The sequence below is a fragment of the Metopolophium dirhodum genome, unplaced genomic scaffold (genome assembly GCF_019925205.1).
Source record: "Metopolophium dirhodum isolate CAU unplaced genomic scaffold, ASM1992520v1 scaffold8, whole genome shotgun sequence".
Lineage (NCBI taxonomy): Eukaryota > Metazoa > Arthropoda > Insecta > Hemiptera > Aphididae > Metopolophium > Metopolophium dirhodum.
In genome coordinates this window covers 1-16,834 of record NW_026869952.1, presented here as the reverse complement: position 1 = coordinate 16,834, position 16,834 = coordinate 1, and the positions used below count along the sequence as shown (strand labels likewise).

At 29.3% G+C, this 16,834-nt stretch overlaps 1 protein-coding gene across 1 annotated transcript; it reads right to left on the bottom strand.

Annotated features, from left to right (window-relative positions):
- Positions 1 to 1,621: 1,621 nt before the first annotated feature.
- LOC132953533 (delta-1-pyrroline-5-carboxylate synthase-like) lies at positions 1,622 to 16,830 on the bottom strand (the record flags this gene model as incomplete). Its single annotated transcript, XM_061025919.1, has 11 exons — positions 1,622 to 2,242; positions 7,623 to 7,718; positions 7,792 to 7,978; positions 10,477 to 10,598; positions 10,671 to 10,866; positions 11,875 to 12,012; positions 13,526 to 13,677; positions 13,748 to 13,957; positions 14,913 to 15,078; positions 16,003 to 16,218; positions 16,477 to 16,830. Coding segments are annotated over 11 exons (2,007 nt in total), but the record flags the coding sequence as incomplete, so codon positions are not given.
- Between the last annotated feature and the right edge of the window lie 4 nt (positions 16,831 to 16,834).

Here is a 16,834-nt window from a genome sequence, read left to right as displayed (position 1 = left end):
ATTTTGCGTAAAAATTCCCGGTTTTCCTTCATTTTTCTTTTGTTTTTCACGTCGCATTTAAAAACTACTGGGAAATTTTTACTTTTGACCCCCCCCCCCCTCCCAAAGTACCGACTAGATTCACTTTCCTATCAGAAAAGTTACTGTTGAAGAAAATCCAAGCATTTTTACTGTCCTAAAAGGTGATGACAGACACAAAAAAAAAAATAACACACATCATAATAAAAGCAATACATTCATCGCTTCGCTCAGAATCTAAAACGATATTAGAGCATTGACAATTAAAAGTGGATTTTCCAAAAATCGATTAAGCGTCTATTTTTTCTCGCCCACTAACCGGTAAAAGCCATCTATAATATTATTATACATTGGATTTATATAAATATAAATATATAATAATATTATGTTAGTCACAATATAGTCAGCAGCACACGAAATGGGGTGAGCTTCAAGTCAACGCAGGGGGTGGTTGATTAAACCACTATATTAAGTTAATAAAACATTTTAATTTAAAAATTTTTAGTTTACCAACATAAATAATAAATAATATTATGTAATTAAATCATTCATAAATTATGACAAATAAATGCATGGTAGTAATAAATTTAAAAAAAAACCGTAATGGAAATAAGTTTCTGGATTGGACCAGGGAAGGGAGGTTATCCAAAAATATCCTCGTTGCGACACTGATATTCGCATGATTATAAATATTTCTTATATAACATGCCTAATCCTACATATTTTTCGAATTTGATTTAAGTTATTTTATCTATTCAGTTTACCTACCTAATAATTTAACAGTTATTTTCATCGTTTTTACTGTTTTTCATATTTTATTGATTCTCTGAATATTTTAATTATTATAATTGTTGTATGCTATTTTGCCATTAATAAACGAAATAAAACTTTTTAGTTGTTAGACTATATTAATTAATTTTGAAAACTATAAAGTTTTAAAGTATATACCTAGGTGTACATTAAATAAGGGCTTACTTTCGGTGTACAAAAACAAACTACGCGATCTATACGAAATTAAAATTTACACGCGTAAATTCATCATCTAACATGCATAAAAAACCAACCTTTTGCTCAAAAGCGCATAATATTGAAAGCTGAGCACTTTGTTTCAATTTATTTTAAAAATAATCAAAATTTAATTTTCTGTGTGCCTTTTCAAAAATGTTTCAAATCGTCACACGGAAACTGCAAGTTCTAACGTTATGTGAATTCGTTATATAATAATATAATATAATATAATATGATAGTGGCTTCAGTCATAAAACGTGTAAAACGTGTTCTGAAGTCAAGCATCAGTCGGTGCATCTAGTTCCCGGATGGGTGACCAGTGACCACACGGGTTCTAGTGACAACTCCTCGCCACCTATACACACGTGTTCTAACTAATCATACGATGGTATAATGTTATATTAGCAATTTTCTTGAAAGTTAATAACACGTATACTTACGTTATGAATAATTGCATACAACAAAACAGTGAATAAACATTCCAAGTCACTAATGTAATAGAAGAAACAAGAGGGACATGGAAACGTGCACACTCCGCTCACTGTTTTGAAAGGATTCATAAGACTACGGTTCGGTGAAAGAAAACAATATTCAGTTTTTACTTAAAAATAACAATAATTTAATGACAAAAATAACGTAGAAATTGCGTTATGAAAAGATCTTATACATGCAATTGTTTGGAACGTTGGTGCTACAATATTATAATATTTTATATACATATACAGACATTTAAAAATCTAAACTCTAACAAACGTAATAATAACAATAATAATAAAAATAATAATGATATAAACTAACGTGCACGACAATATCGTATTGTGTCGCGTGTTGGAAAATATTGTACCTATAAAATAGTAATAATTTATTGATGGGGAGGGGGCGAGGGGGGAAACCTTTCCAGTGCAATAATGATAATAATATCGTTGTTATTTTTCGTCTGGTTTTCGGAGTTTCCGGACGACGAAAAACATTTTGGCCACCTGTGCGGCAATCGCGTAAAAGAGCTCGCACGCCGCCAGTTTGCGCGTCGAGATCGCAGGTGGTTGCTAGTTGTCGACGGGCAAGTGTTCGTGCACGTATGTCCTGCCGCCGCCTTCTGCGAATTCGGCAGCCGCTTGACCGTCGCCCTTCAGTATCCATTTGGTTGTCAGAAGTCCTTCGACGCCCACGGGACCACGCGCGTGTATCCTGGCTGTGCTGATGCCCACCTCGGCGCCTGAAATCATAAATTATATGGGAAAAAATGAATAAATTTGTACGTACACAGAAATTTCCATACATGTGGTAATCTCGCCCGCTGTATGACGTGCGAAATCAAATTCACTTAACCGTAACAAAATGCAATATTATTATGGAGATTTTGATCCCAGACGCGTGTTTCTATCGTTTCTATTGTAATATAATATATTATAATACCTATCTCGTGCCTGTAACAATTGTATACCGATTACCCTAATATTCGGAATTCGAATGAACCTTTTGGAAAACATAATGCGTATGAGTTGGCCACGCAGTTTACTGGAAACCGAGTTTTCCATTTTTTTTGGAAATTAAACTAGTTTTTAATCCGTTCAAAATTATATTTTTAAATTTTGATTATTAAGAACTTTCAAATTTTAATAAAATTGAAGTAAAGTAATTAATTACAAAATCATGTAAGAGAGTCGATTTCAAGTAAACTTCAAGAGTCAGGATTAATTAAAATAATATGTATTCAGACATTTTATTGGGTAACTAAAATAAAAAAATTTAAAAAACAAAAAATTGATACTTTTAAACAAAATAATTAATACTTATTCGTGAAGTGCGTTACTGACATGACAATGCACGTATAGGAGTGCTCAACTACGATACGATAGGTACCTAATCAATTTAAATCCCCTTAAGTTATCGAAGTTAAAATTGATAAAATGTACAAAATAAATTATAACTTGATCTATCACTCAATCAGTTACAAAATATTATTTTTTATTGAAAATAAACTGACATTGATAATATGTGAAAGAAACCTCGTTTCACAAAAAAAAAAAAAAACATCGTTGAGGTCATGGCGTTTATCGTCAGGCTATATCAAAACCACGTTAAGCAGTTAACAAATTGGATTTTTGATAGTTTTTTATAATTACATTAAATAATTGAGTGTATAATACTTAGATAATATAAGAAAAACGTAATTTTTTTCGAAAATATTAACCATACATAAAATATAAAATAATATTATATGACGTATAGGTTCAAATTTAGAATTATGGTTTTTTTTTTTTAATTTTAATGAAATATATTTTATAAATAAATTATCTTTTAAAACTGGTGATTTAATAGAATTGATTTGGCCTAGAATGGTCTGCTATGAATCGATAGCATATTATAGAAAAATATGCAACTCCTACAACTTCTCAACCCCAATCATATTAATGTATTATTTCTAAAATAATATAATATTATTGGATCAACAGTAACTACGATTATATTCATTGCGTATTACTAATATTATATAATATGTAAACTATACAATCACTATTCGCGGGATTTTGTGGCTTACTAATTAATTATATTTTACTGACTGAACGAAATAATAAGAAAAGTCTTGTAATTCTATAAAATGCCATTGTGATTTGTGATACCGTATCGTATCGTAATTGGTTTCGAAATAATATAGGAAAATTGTTTCGGAAAAGAATCTCCGAGACTACAGATATAATAATATAGTCAGTCGGATTCCAAATGTTAACACGATATAGATATGGAAACCTTGTTTATTTACCAGAGCTGTATAATTTGTGTCAACACAAATACTTGTGTTGTAATATTTTATTTAACGCAATTTCAATAAAAGCTTTTTTTTAATATAATATATTTTATAAATGTATAATATTTGAAACGTTATAATAATAAGGTTTGATATTTCACTGCAGATAAAGTATTCATCTATCTCTCGCATAGTAATTTTATTCTTTTAAATTTGTAGTATTATAAGTACGTTTATAACTCCTGGGTATTTTCCCACGCGAAAAGATTTTTTTTCCGATGAAAATAACTCTGTGAATATTTTATTATAAATCGTTTTAGAATAATAGTTTTTACTTTTTATCAAGAATTTTTTCTCCGGACTTGTTTCACTTTGAAATCAATAAATAACGGTTTTTTTTTATAGTTTTATATCTAACGCATAATATTATTTAAACACGCCCCAGTATAAAAAAATTAAAAAAATTTTAATTAAATCAAGTTGTATCTATGATGTCTATACGATTTTTATTTTATTTTTAATTTCTATATTCGAGCAACGACCATAAACGACCCTCTCACACAATCTATAACACATTACTCGATGTACATACATATTGTTATTATTATTATTATTATTAATATCACATTGGATACCATACGATGGATTTGTATAACTCGCTATTTATCATTTATATGTGTACAAAATATCCCTAAGCTATACGCATCGTATAATATACAAACATACAGCTATACAATACACACGCGATGTATATTATATTACTATTATTATTATTACTATGCATAATAATAAATTTGTATTCGAAAACTTTATCCTAGTATGTACGCTTTATGTAGGTTTTGTGGGATTGTTATTAATTCTTAACCCCGCGAGATTGGAAAATCTACAAAAATATCCAAATATTGAAACGGACAAAAAGATATGAAAAAATTAATAATTTCACGAAAAGTAAAAAATAGATAACAATTTTGATAAATGCAATATTAAGTTTAATTTTCTCGAGGGACTTTTATCGGTCCCAGGGTACATCCCACGTGCAGCGTTTTGTATTTTTAAACCTTCCTAAAAACGATAAATAGGAAATGCTGATTTACAGGATGACTTCAATTTGAAAACATTTATTTTATCAAACGATTTATGTATTATATTATGTTGGTTTTTTTCACTATGGAATTCCCAACACTTTTAAATTGAATTACGTAGTACGAAAGAATCACTTAATTAAATCTACGCTATTATACTGCATACATAAAAAATTAATTATATTTTCAATAAATAAAGATTATTATTTTTCTTTTTTTTGGACGAAAAAAGTAATTATGAAAATATCATATTTAACGTTTGAGCTGAAATATACAAAGTGCTGATAAATTATTCTCGTCTATGTTGCTTGTACTTAATAACTAAATAAAATATTGACTTTAAAATATTTAAATTTATATTACATATAATAAAATGTATCTATAATATCCTTATAATTTTATTTTTTTATTTTTTTCAATTTTACCTAATATATTAAGTACAATTCATATTTTTTCACTACATTCGTCAACAAAATGGTAGATAACCTAAAAACTCTATCCCATGTTTAATATAATTTGTGCCTAATATTTTAGATTCTGAGCAGAGTGATAAACGTATTGATTTTATAAATGTGTTTATGTTTCTTGTCTGTAAGACACGGAAATGTAGAATATTGGTAGAATATTGGTAAAATATTGGGCCCTAAGTCATAGTGGAGCCGGTCTCGATACAAGTGAGAATGTGGAAAATCAGTGAGTTCTTTTGATGGACCGTATAATAATATAGTAAACAATTTATAAAATATTCAATTTGTATACCTACCAAAAACATTTAATGCAAGCTCCTCCTAGTCATAAGTTTTAGTTATTTTGTCTTAGAAATATTTGTGAAAACTCAACATTTGTATGTATATTTTTCAAAATATTTAAATTGATTTTAAGCTATTGCCTATTTATAGTTTAGACCATATTACTAATAATTAAAATAAATGTTTTTAATAGCAACATACATATATAATAACAAAATATATTAAGTCACATATTATGATGACAGATCGTCTCCACCCAGAATCATTTTCCAAAGACAATAATTCAATGATTTATAAAAATATTTATTAATGAATTAAAGTTTAATACATCCGTTACAGTGACCTTATACTATTCGAAGTACATCCGACACCTGCTGCACAGCAGAGCGGTTTCGTACTTGCCCGATTTTTCGTGTTGTCTAGCTGTAATCATGGCTTAACAATTCTAGTCATGTCGTTTTTTATTAACATTACATGCCTACCTACTTCTTTTCATTCCTATGTCACATTAATTCTCATGACCCACAAGTTTCAATACGGTCTTAGTTACCAGTTAGATTAAAATGTCAACAAGCTTAGGAGCTCACTGTAGTTGTCACCAGCACCTTAACCACTAACAGAAGAGATCATTCAATAGATCCTTTTTATTAAAGGTTTTGAATACTTTTTATATAAATTATTAGAATCTTAAATACCATACTGATTATAAATTTTAAAACATACAAATCAAATATTAAAATATTCAATATTATAACAGTGGAATTGAAGATTACACTAAAAACTGGAACCGAAAGTTTGAAAGTCGATAGATACATAATTCAGTAATATGAACAAATTAAGTGGACGTCGCGCCCGCCTGTATTGTCCCCGTCTTACACACTGACGACAAAGCAAATTTTCGTTCGCCAATTTCAATAGTTTGCCGTCAGTTTTGATATTAGAGTGAATTGACCTATTATCAAACTTTTAGGTAACAACATTAAGTATCTGTATTTTCTTGTCTATTCTAAACGATATTTTAATTTTTAAGTGAGTTATGAGCATTTTCAAATATTAATTTACATACTCGTAACTCACTCAAGAATTAAAATATTGTAAAAAAACAAAGAGAGAACACAGATAATGTTGTTACTTAAAAGTTTGATAGTGTGTAAGACGGAGACGATACATGCGGGTGTGACGTCCTCCTAAGTATAAAAGATGCAATGATCAATATTAAATGTAACATAGTACGGTAAGTCGGTAAACCTAAAACCACGTGTTTGAATCCAATAAATTTAATTAGCCTCAACGTTATACTTAATGAAACCAAGCAGTTAATTGTTCCTTGTATTACGCTCTCTGGCACCGACAAACTTAACAAACAATTTGGGGATAGGTGGTAAATTCCGTGGTGTATTTAAGGGACTAACACCTCTTCAGTCACCTTCACACATCCTACACTCTTATATTTTGTACCTACGTACTTAAATATGTTTTCAAACGTGAGTTTTTCTTACCAAATATTCTCATCCACTCATCTCTGGAAATATAAAGCGATCCTTTTTAACGAAGTTACTGTTAGACAAATAGTCTTTAGTGGAACGTTACTTGAACTACCAAAACCCTTTTATTGTGCTATAATATATAGTATACCTACGCCACAACGTGCATCAACATAGGTAACAGTTGTTTTCACCGAATCAAACAAATCCCATGTTGCTTAATGACATCTTTTGAACATTTGTTAGTCACTATAATAGTCATTGTTAATTAAGTGGCTTCAGGCTTTATTACCTATTAAATTTTCTTTTTGTGCAATCAAACAGTTTTTAACTACATTTGTTCAACCTCAGCAGTATTTACGCAAAAATACAATAATATGTATATTATATTATGTATTATTGTCTAATTTTGGTTGAACTTGTACAACAGATCATTGCATTCATACTTAAAATTAAAATTAAAAAATAGATTTACCTACGACCATACTTGAGCATTTTCAAAAAACAATAAAATTCAAAACATAACACTTACCCAAACCAAATCTAAATCCATCTGCAAACCTTGAGCTAGCATTATGGAATACACAAGCACTATCAACGTCTCTTTGGAATTTCGTAGCGGCTTCGCCTGTTTGTCAAAAAAAAACCATTTGATGTCATTAATACGAATAGTTTATCAATATAAATATTCTAAAACCTACTGTTTTCAGTAACGATCACTTCCGTATGACCACTTCCATATGTATGTATGTGATTAATAGCAGAGTCCATTCCAGAGACCAATTCAATTGTACAAGCTAGCTCGCCGTATTCGTGTTTCAGGGATTTAGCTCGGGGTGGCCCAAAAGTTAAACGTGAAGATAATTTTGGACCGGAAAATAGTTGCACCTATACAAACAAAAATATAATAAACATCTAAATTAAATCTTATAGAAATTACACCAGTAGCTTTATTATAAATCAACTAAAAAGTGGTATAGTTTTAATATTTTTTGCATAATATCTAACAATATTTGAATAAATAAAACCCAATGTAAGAAATTTTATTTTGAATACAATGAATTTTATTTTCTCTAGTAATGTTTTGTCAATAATAAATAGTGTAAACAGATATATAAAGTAATATATAATTTAATAAACAGTTAAATAATATAAGTTAAGTATTTCATAAATAATATTCATTTTGAGTTCATAGAATACGATGTAAGACTGAATCAAATAAATCTGCTTGATATACAAGACTATTCACCAAGCATGCTGCCCCCCCCCCCCCACTTTATCCTTGAATAATAAATTTATTGGAATTTTAAAATATTTTAACTATCACTAATTTATGAAAATAAAGTAACTATTAGACCAAAAAGCCAGACAAAACGGGAAGAATTTGGTTTGACGGATTCTAATTTTTTAAAACTGATTATGATTGATTAACAAGTTAACTATGTTTCCATCGAGGCAATTTTTAATATTCCAACTATTGTTAGTGTCATAATGCGTACTAATGTGTTAATATAAATACAAAAGGGAGGACGGCTAGTGGCCAAGTAGACTAAAGTGTCGGTTGCGGCCACGACGGCATTTTTCTTCGGACAGTCGCGGTGTCCGGAGAGGGATGCCGCCATCCCCCCCCCCCTGGGCATGGCAGAAACCTACGGGTGCCCAACTTGAACCCAAAAACGTGTTTCAATCAACCACCCCAACCGCCTCTCCCCCCCACTACAAAAACAACAAAAAACAGTTAATGGCCGCATAGTTGTCGGGTTTAAGTTCAATAAAAAAAAAATAAGTGAATAAATAAATATATAAATACAAAAATATCATATTTTTATTCATGGATATAAGAGCTGAAAAAATAGATGTTCAAAATCCCCTCGACGGAAACCTAGTAAACTTCAATAAAAATCAGTTTTAAAAATTGAAATCCGTCAAATCAAATTCCTTCAGTTTTGTCTGGCTTTATGGTCTAAAAACCATTTTTTTTCAAATAAACTAAATTGTGTTTGGATCGGTCGAATCCACATTAGTTTTGACCTTTAACAAAACTGACTGCAGCCGCCTTAAAGACAATTTATTCAAATTTTCAAATTTTTTTTGTACTGCTTAAGGAGTGTTCTAGGGCGATACAAACTTTTTTTTTCAATAATTGAATATTAGAGAACCTACTTTTTTATTGTAAATTATTTAGTGGATAATTTTTTTGAAAATGTATTTTAATATTTAATTTAAATTAAAATTATATTTAAACCTAGTTCAAAATTCGAATGACTAGGTAGTTTCTTAGTTATTAAAATTATTGTGCTAAAGATAATATTCCTTAAAAATGGTTTTAAAAAACATAAAATAGACAATAAATATTGGAACTATTATTTATGATACTTATAAACCCATTACCTTTTATCCTTACAACACAAAGTTAAATAACTCAAAAACTATTGGTACGTAAAATTTTTCAGAAAATTATCCGCTGAATACAAATGAAAAGGATGGTATTCTTATTTGATAAACAGATATTTGTACTTATCTCAAAAGAACAAAATAGGACAATAGTACAAAAAATCTCAAGAATTTGAAAATATGACTTTAAAGTATATTTAAAAATTTAAAAACTCAGATTTTAAATAACTGCATTATTGAAGGTGAGCATGATTGACAAATCACCCTGTATAAAATCTAAAAGTTATAAATAATAATAAGTGGCTAATGCTAAAAGCGATAAATTATAAAAAGTAGATGAAAATTGGAAATGTGACTCAATATACCTACTAAAATTAACTGAAGTAAAGAAATTTGATAAAAGGACGTTAATAATGGGCATTAAATTTTCACTTGAACAATATTGATAAAAGAATAATATACTATAAATGAATGTATAATTTAAAATTACGATTGTTTCATGTTAGAGTAGGTATAATGAATACAATGCAATAACAATATATTGATATGTGCAAAAATACAATTATCAATTTATGTTATTAAAATGCACGTTATGTAACCCTCTGCGGTTTAAATATATTATAAAAAGCTCGTTTTAAAAGTGTTAAAGTTTTTCAAACACTTAATGAAAACTATATTCATTGGAACATTAAGTTATAATTTATTATCACAAAGTATACTAAATGGTTTTCGATTATCTTGCTATAGTTTTTACTTTCTAAGATACTATCCGAAAATATTTTATTGTAATTTCTAATCGTGTTAGTTTTAATATTATGTAATAACTAAAAAAATTGTTATTGAGTTTCATCCCGTTGAAATTTGTAATAAATAAATAAATAAACAATGTAAGACAGTCCATACAAAATATATGAAGTGTAATTATAAATCTATAGTGTCTATCCATATCATATTAAACAGAACGGATAAAATAATTATTATTTTACACTTACATTTTCTTTCTTTAACATATCGCAGACTTCATTGAAAAACGGTCCTCCAAACAAATCTTCATGGATTAGAAGTGTTTCCATTGCGTTGCATGCGGCTGGGTAATCGCACTTGGAGTCACGAACTATAATATTGTATAAATTGAAATTCTATGTATAAATGTTTAAACAAAATAATTTACAAAAAAAATGCTTACTTATAGTCAGGGCTTTATCCAAGTTGGCATCCTTGTCTACGTACACGTGACATATTCCTTCTGCGTGTCCTAAGACGGGGATGTGAGCACATTGATCCTGAATACTACGGACCAAATCACTGGATCCACGGGGAATAATAAGATCAATGTGGTTCTCCATGGCTAATAAATCGCTGATTTCTTCCCGAGTCGACACCTGTTTCATAAATCATTGACTGAATTACATGAGTTAAGTTACGTTACTATTATGATGGTTCATTTGCTTCACAAAAGTTATAAAAAAATATTTTAACATATTTAAGATGTTATTATGTCGAATGTGCTACTAAAAATTATTACAAATGCAATAAATAATTTATGCATAAAAAATCACGATTAATTATTTAGAAAATTGTATAACATAATATCATACGTTAGTTTTGTATCATTTTCGGCCACCTTTATAACTTAAATATACTAACTCCGTTGTTATAGCATAGGTATACATAACTTTTTGTTGCAACGTTTTACGTTATCATTGTCTATATTTTATAAACATTTTAAAGTTTTCTAAATAATTTACACTATTAGCATTAAGCACCTATTAAATAAAAAACATTATGTGACCATTTTTTATAGAAGAAAAAAAATAAATCTCCTCCAATTTACTTGATATATTTAGAATTAAAAAATGTCAATGTCAAAACTTTGGTTTTGTGAGTTTGCAAATCATTACTCAAGTACGTGGAATTTCAATTCTTGAAATACAAAATAAGCAAACTAGACGAGCTTTCGTAAACTTTCGTGTTCCGGCTGATTTGTTGAAGGTTATTACTTATTAACAACTAACAAGTGTTTACCAAATACTTTATGTAAATAGTTGGATTTTTACGACTCTTTAGAAAACTATAGATTATTTTATGTTCCAAATGCAATGTGTTCTAAAATGTAGTAGGTATTTTGAAGTGAAAAAAAATTTGGAGTTAAATATTATATTATGATGGTGACGAAATTAATAAGTACATTTTGAATACTTCGGATACTTTTATACAATTTTAAACATCCCACCAAAGCGCTTAAACAAGTGCTCCACGCCCTTTGCCAATGACTTCGAAAATATTAATAAGTTTTACTGGTGAATTCGCAAACGTCCATTTCGGAAAACACTATTAGTTATATTTTTCGTATAGTGACATGTCGAGAAACACGACTGTGAATAATTTACCAACGATATGGCGTCCTGGGCACCGACCGTAGCCAATGCTTCTTTGACTACATCCATGAGTGCTTTGTTGCTGTGCGACGCCTCTTTGCCTCCTTTCAATAAAAGTCCATTTGCCGAGCTCAGCGCCAAAGCAGCTACCTGCGGGCCCACAAAAGTCATTCATAATAACATTTTACATTATTCGAGTGTTGAACACAACGGGTGGGAATGGGGTGGCAACATTATATAATAAATTATTATTGTTCGTTGCACTAAAATTTACGCATTGCCCATTAAACGCAAAACACCCTCACACCGTCATAATATTATATCCAATGTGTGAAAGAGAAGATGCTTAATATTTTCCTTTCAATAACATATTTTATACGGCTGTATGCGTAACGCATGATAAATAATTTGATAGGATTTCGTTTTTGGCGGGTTTCGTTGATTTAGTTCAAATTCGTAACTGGTTTCGTAAAAATCAATATTAAACATTTGAAATACTAATTATAATAATATATGTAGTGTGTAGGTTTAAAATAAATACTGAGGAAAAAAAATATGTTATTGATATCAATATAATATATTATTCGAAAAAAGAACAACTACCCTTTATACATTACGAATAAATTCATTAAATACAATATACGTACAATTTTTAATTGAAAATTGAAAATACAAACTAATATAAATAATAAATATACATTATGTGTTGATGTATGACCTTTTTCATCGGGACTTTGTTTTATTAATTAATATCCTCTATCATGTAAATCTGTCATATTTTAATTTTGTTTTGTGAAAAAGACATTGTTTACGAAATATAATACACGAATAATCTTATTGTTGTGTTGGTAATTTACAGTGATGTCAAACTGGTCATGTACTGATAACTAAACAATTTTTTTATGTCTGTTAAGTTTATTTTAAATGGTTAATAGAAATATAAGGGTTTTATAATAATAAAAAAAAAAATGCATAGCATCTATTTTAAAAATATAACTATTCTCTTCATACCTAGTGTTATATCTATCAAATAATAGCATTAAACAGCCATGTTGAAATTGAATAACATAAACACTATATAGCAAATAATATCTTGCTTGACTAATGATTCAATTCATAGTTCATACTGGATATATAGATATAAATATAAAATGTTAAAATATTAAAAAATAAATAAATATGTTTCTCAAAGCTGATTTGAATTTGATTATAAAATTAAACTTCTTTGAAAAAATTCAGAAACTTATAAAATAAAAATAAAATAATATTTCATTACTTTGCTAAACTTTTGTTCATTAAAATTGTTATGGGTTGTTATAAGATTATTTTTTACAAATCATCAACATTTGTTACAAAAAAATATTTCATCACAACTCGCATTTATATTTTAATTTATTTAATAAATTCATAAGACTGTATTTGATAACACCAAAAGCAACTTCAGGAATATCCAGGAAATTAATCTACATTTTTCCATGTACTATTCTATACTTTATATAATAATTTCTCTATAATATGTCCTTATGACACCCTTTTAACCTTTTTTATTTATTTTTCAAAACTAAACATATTATATCGTACAAAAATAATACTGATAAATTATATTTTTCTCTCTCTCTCTCATTAGTTAATATTGTAATTCTAAGATTTAAAATATATTTACCTGAGGTAAACAATCAGGCCGAGATTCAAAAATGACAAGAAGAACACCAATGGGGACTGTGACTTGAGTTAAATCTAAATTTTCTGAAATCTTGGTCCTCTTTAACACCTTGCCAACATTTGTGTGACTAGTCTCGGCAATTTGTTTAAGACCTGCAACAAGATTTATTAATTCAAATAATTTATATTATATTATTATAGTTCACCTTGAAATTAATCTTACCTATGGCCAGGCTCTTAAGTTTAGCCGGTGTCAGAGATAATCGGCTGATCAAGGGAGCAGCTGTCCCTTCCTTGGTAGCTATTGCTATATCTTTTTCATTTGCGTCCAAAATAGTTGCCTGTTTGCTTATTAACAACTCAGCTAATGCATATATTGCACTTGCACGGTCTACAGCTGGCAACTTTTGCAGGATACGACTCCCGTAACGTGCTGTAGAATGATTAAATAATATACAGTTATTTTTATTGTGATACAATTGAATCGTGCATTAGTGCACTCGTATAGTGTGATATTTATAAAACGAAATAAATAATTATATTTGACAAATGCATTCTAACGTTTAAAATAAATATCATGTTAATACTGATTGTCTTATCACACCCTACTCCGATCGTTTCAATTTCCGATCACCCATTCATTTTTCATTGATTTTTCGTTGGTTATGGATACCAAATACTTTGTGTAAAATACAGTTTTAATACCATAACCTTGGATTTATACCATGTTATAATAAAGCAATATTCCAAATTAAAATGTTACCAATTAAGTTAATAATTAGATTTTTGTTGCTACCTATTAATGTATAATAGCCATCGACTACCTCAGACAGTGCCTAATTAATGCAAATGTTAGATTCGAATATAAAGCTACTGTTATGTACAGTAAGTGAAATATTAATTTAACATTTAGTTATTTCATTATCTGCCACTGAGAAATCAGGATGATTTAAATTAATGTATAAGTAATATATTTTTTTTATGTCTATCGAAGCAATTTCAAAATTGATAGGCGATAAGTGATACATCTCCTAGATATATACTCAATTTATTCATTGTTTATTTAATAAAACGCTTAGGTACACAATTATTTACTCAATGATTCGGTTGGTAATTATAGATAAAACCTAATATTAGCACAGAGTGTTATTCAATAATTTTATTAGACCATGTAATTATTCTGATAGCTATTAATCATAAAAAAATAATACAGGTATGGTAAGATAATACATAATACAACGTGTAATTAAGTCTTGAGCACTGCTACTTAACAGTCAACCGCTACTCGTCTGAACACTTTATATGCAGACTATATTATGTATTCAATTAATAGTATTGATATTCATTTTTATGTAATTTTGATGTTTGAGAAAAAAATTTCAACTTACCATTTTCAGCTAGTGTTTCAACTGAAGTGACATTAGCAGTTGGGGCATTGGTGAAAAAAGTGCCGATTTTTCTGCCGAGCACAATCGACTTAATAGCTTTTTCTTGCATGCCATTACAAATAACTACAGAAACTCCTCTATTTAATGCCCACGTGGCCGCTTGTACCTAAAACGATAATATTCACGTGACTCATTATTTACAAATGGACTGTTTCGACTTGGTGAACAGACAAAAAAAAAGATCTCCCCCTTGGAATCGTGTAAACAAATCATGTAATGCATGCACAATAAATATTATATCAAATATAAGGTCACATCAGAGTTGGGTCCTGAATTAAAAATACCTATACTAGTTGGTTCCCGGATTTTCTCCGGCAAGTACTACACTAAACTAACGTTTTTCTTCCCATTTTAACAGATTTAGCCACTTAAAACTGTATATTATAATCAATTTTTGACCACAAGTATGGTTAAAAATGCTTTTTGCCAAAAATGCCAAAAAAATATAAATAATTATTAGATTTTAGAAACTATAACATAAATACGTAATATAAAATAATATTAAAAATTCATATTATATAAGTTATCATACATAGTTTGCATAATATAATCTAATGTTTAAATAAATCACTTTTGAGTTGGTAATAATTAATGTATAAGCCATTAATTTTACTAATTCCAATAAACTGATTTTTTCTGCAGTTACGTGAATTGTAATGTTTAGATTATAATATAACAAATAATTGAGGGAACAATTAAATTAATCTTGAATTACCTAAAAGTGATTTTTATGAACCGTATTTTATATTATTACCTAATATTAGATACCTATATATTAGATTTTTACCATTTTTAGTATTTTTTCGTTTGTATTATTTATCTAAGATAATCCTAGACCCAACTAGTATACTACTTGTAATTAACCCCCAGTGTTAGGGACCCAACTCAGATGCCCCGAAATATAGTTATCAACTGATCTCTCGACTATAAACAAACGGAACCAATTAAATCAATAATAATCAGCGTTGAAGATCAATTATTGCACTTCGCCTCTATCGTTTTTAATGGTACTTTTATGTAGTCAGTTCACCTTGGAATCCATGCCCCCTGTACCGACAGTTGACTTTTTGCCGAACTGTATTATGTCAGCCATATCGCTGTTGTATGTCCAAATCATTTTCGCCCCTTCCTGTTTTGGTGGTCGCGTGAAGATACCGTCCACGTCCGACATCAAAATAAGTAAGTCTGCACTGACTTCAGCAGCTAACATAGCGGCCAAACTGTCATTATCCTTGATGCTGATAACCTATATATAGCATTAAAATATAAATATAATATATTATATTATATAAAAACAGTCCTATAAGCATATTTAAAAAAATTTTGAACACAAACAGCTTTTATCGTGTAACAACACAAACAGCTTATATATCGTGTAACAAGTCTAATAATAGCTTGTGTAATGTGAATTAAAACAGTGATGATAACACCGTGTTATTCTGAACACGAGCATTAATTTAATGGTGCGTTAAAATAGTTGCTTAAACATTTAGAATTCGCCAACCTTCTTTCCTTTAGATTTAATGAGGTCGTCGTCTTGTGGCGGAGGTGTCACTGCGTCATTGGTATTGATAATAGGTACGATATTCATACTGATTAGTTCTGACAACGTGCTGAATAGGTTTTTGCGTGTCTCGTCGTTATAGAAATCGGGCTTGGTGACTAGGACCTGAGCGATCTTAACACCGTACTGTGAAAACATGGCATCGTACAAAGACATGAGCCCAGATTGACCCACAGCCGCTGCAGCCCTAGCCTTGAGCAATGTTCTAACATCTTTTCTAGCATGGTCGTTAGGCGACAGTGTCTCTCGCATACTCAATGACATTAATAATTCGTGGGTCAACTTTTGTTTTCCAAAT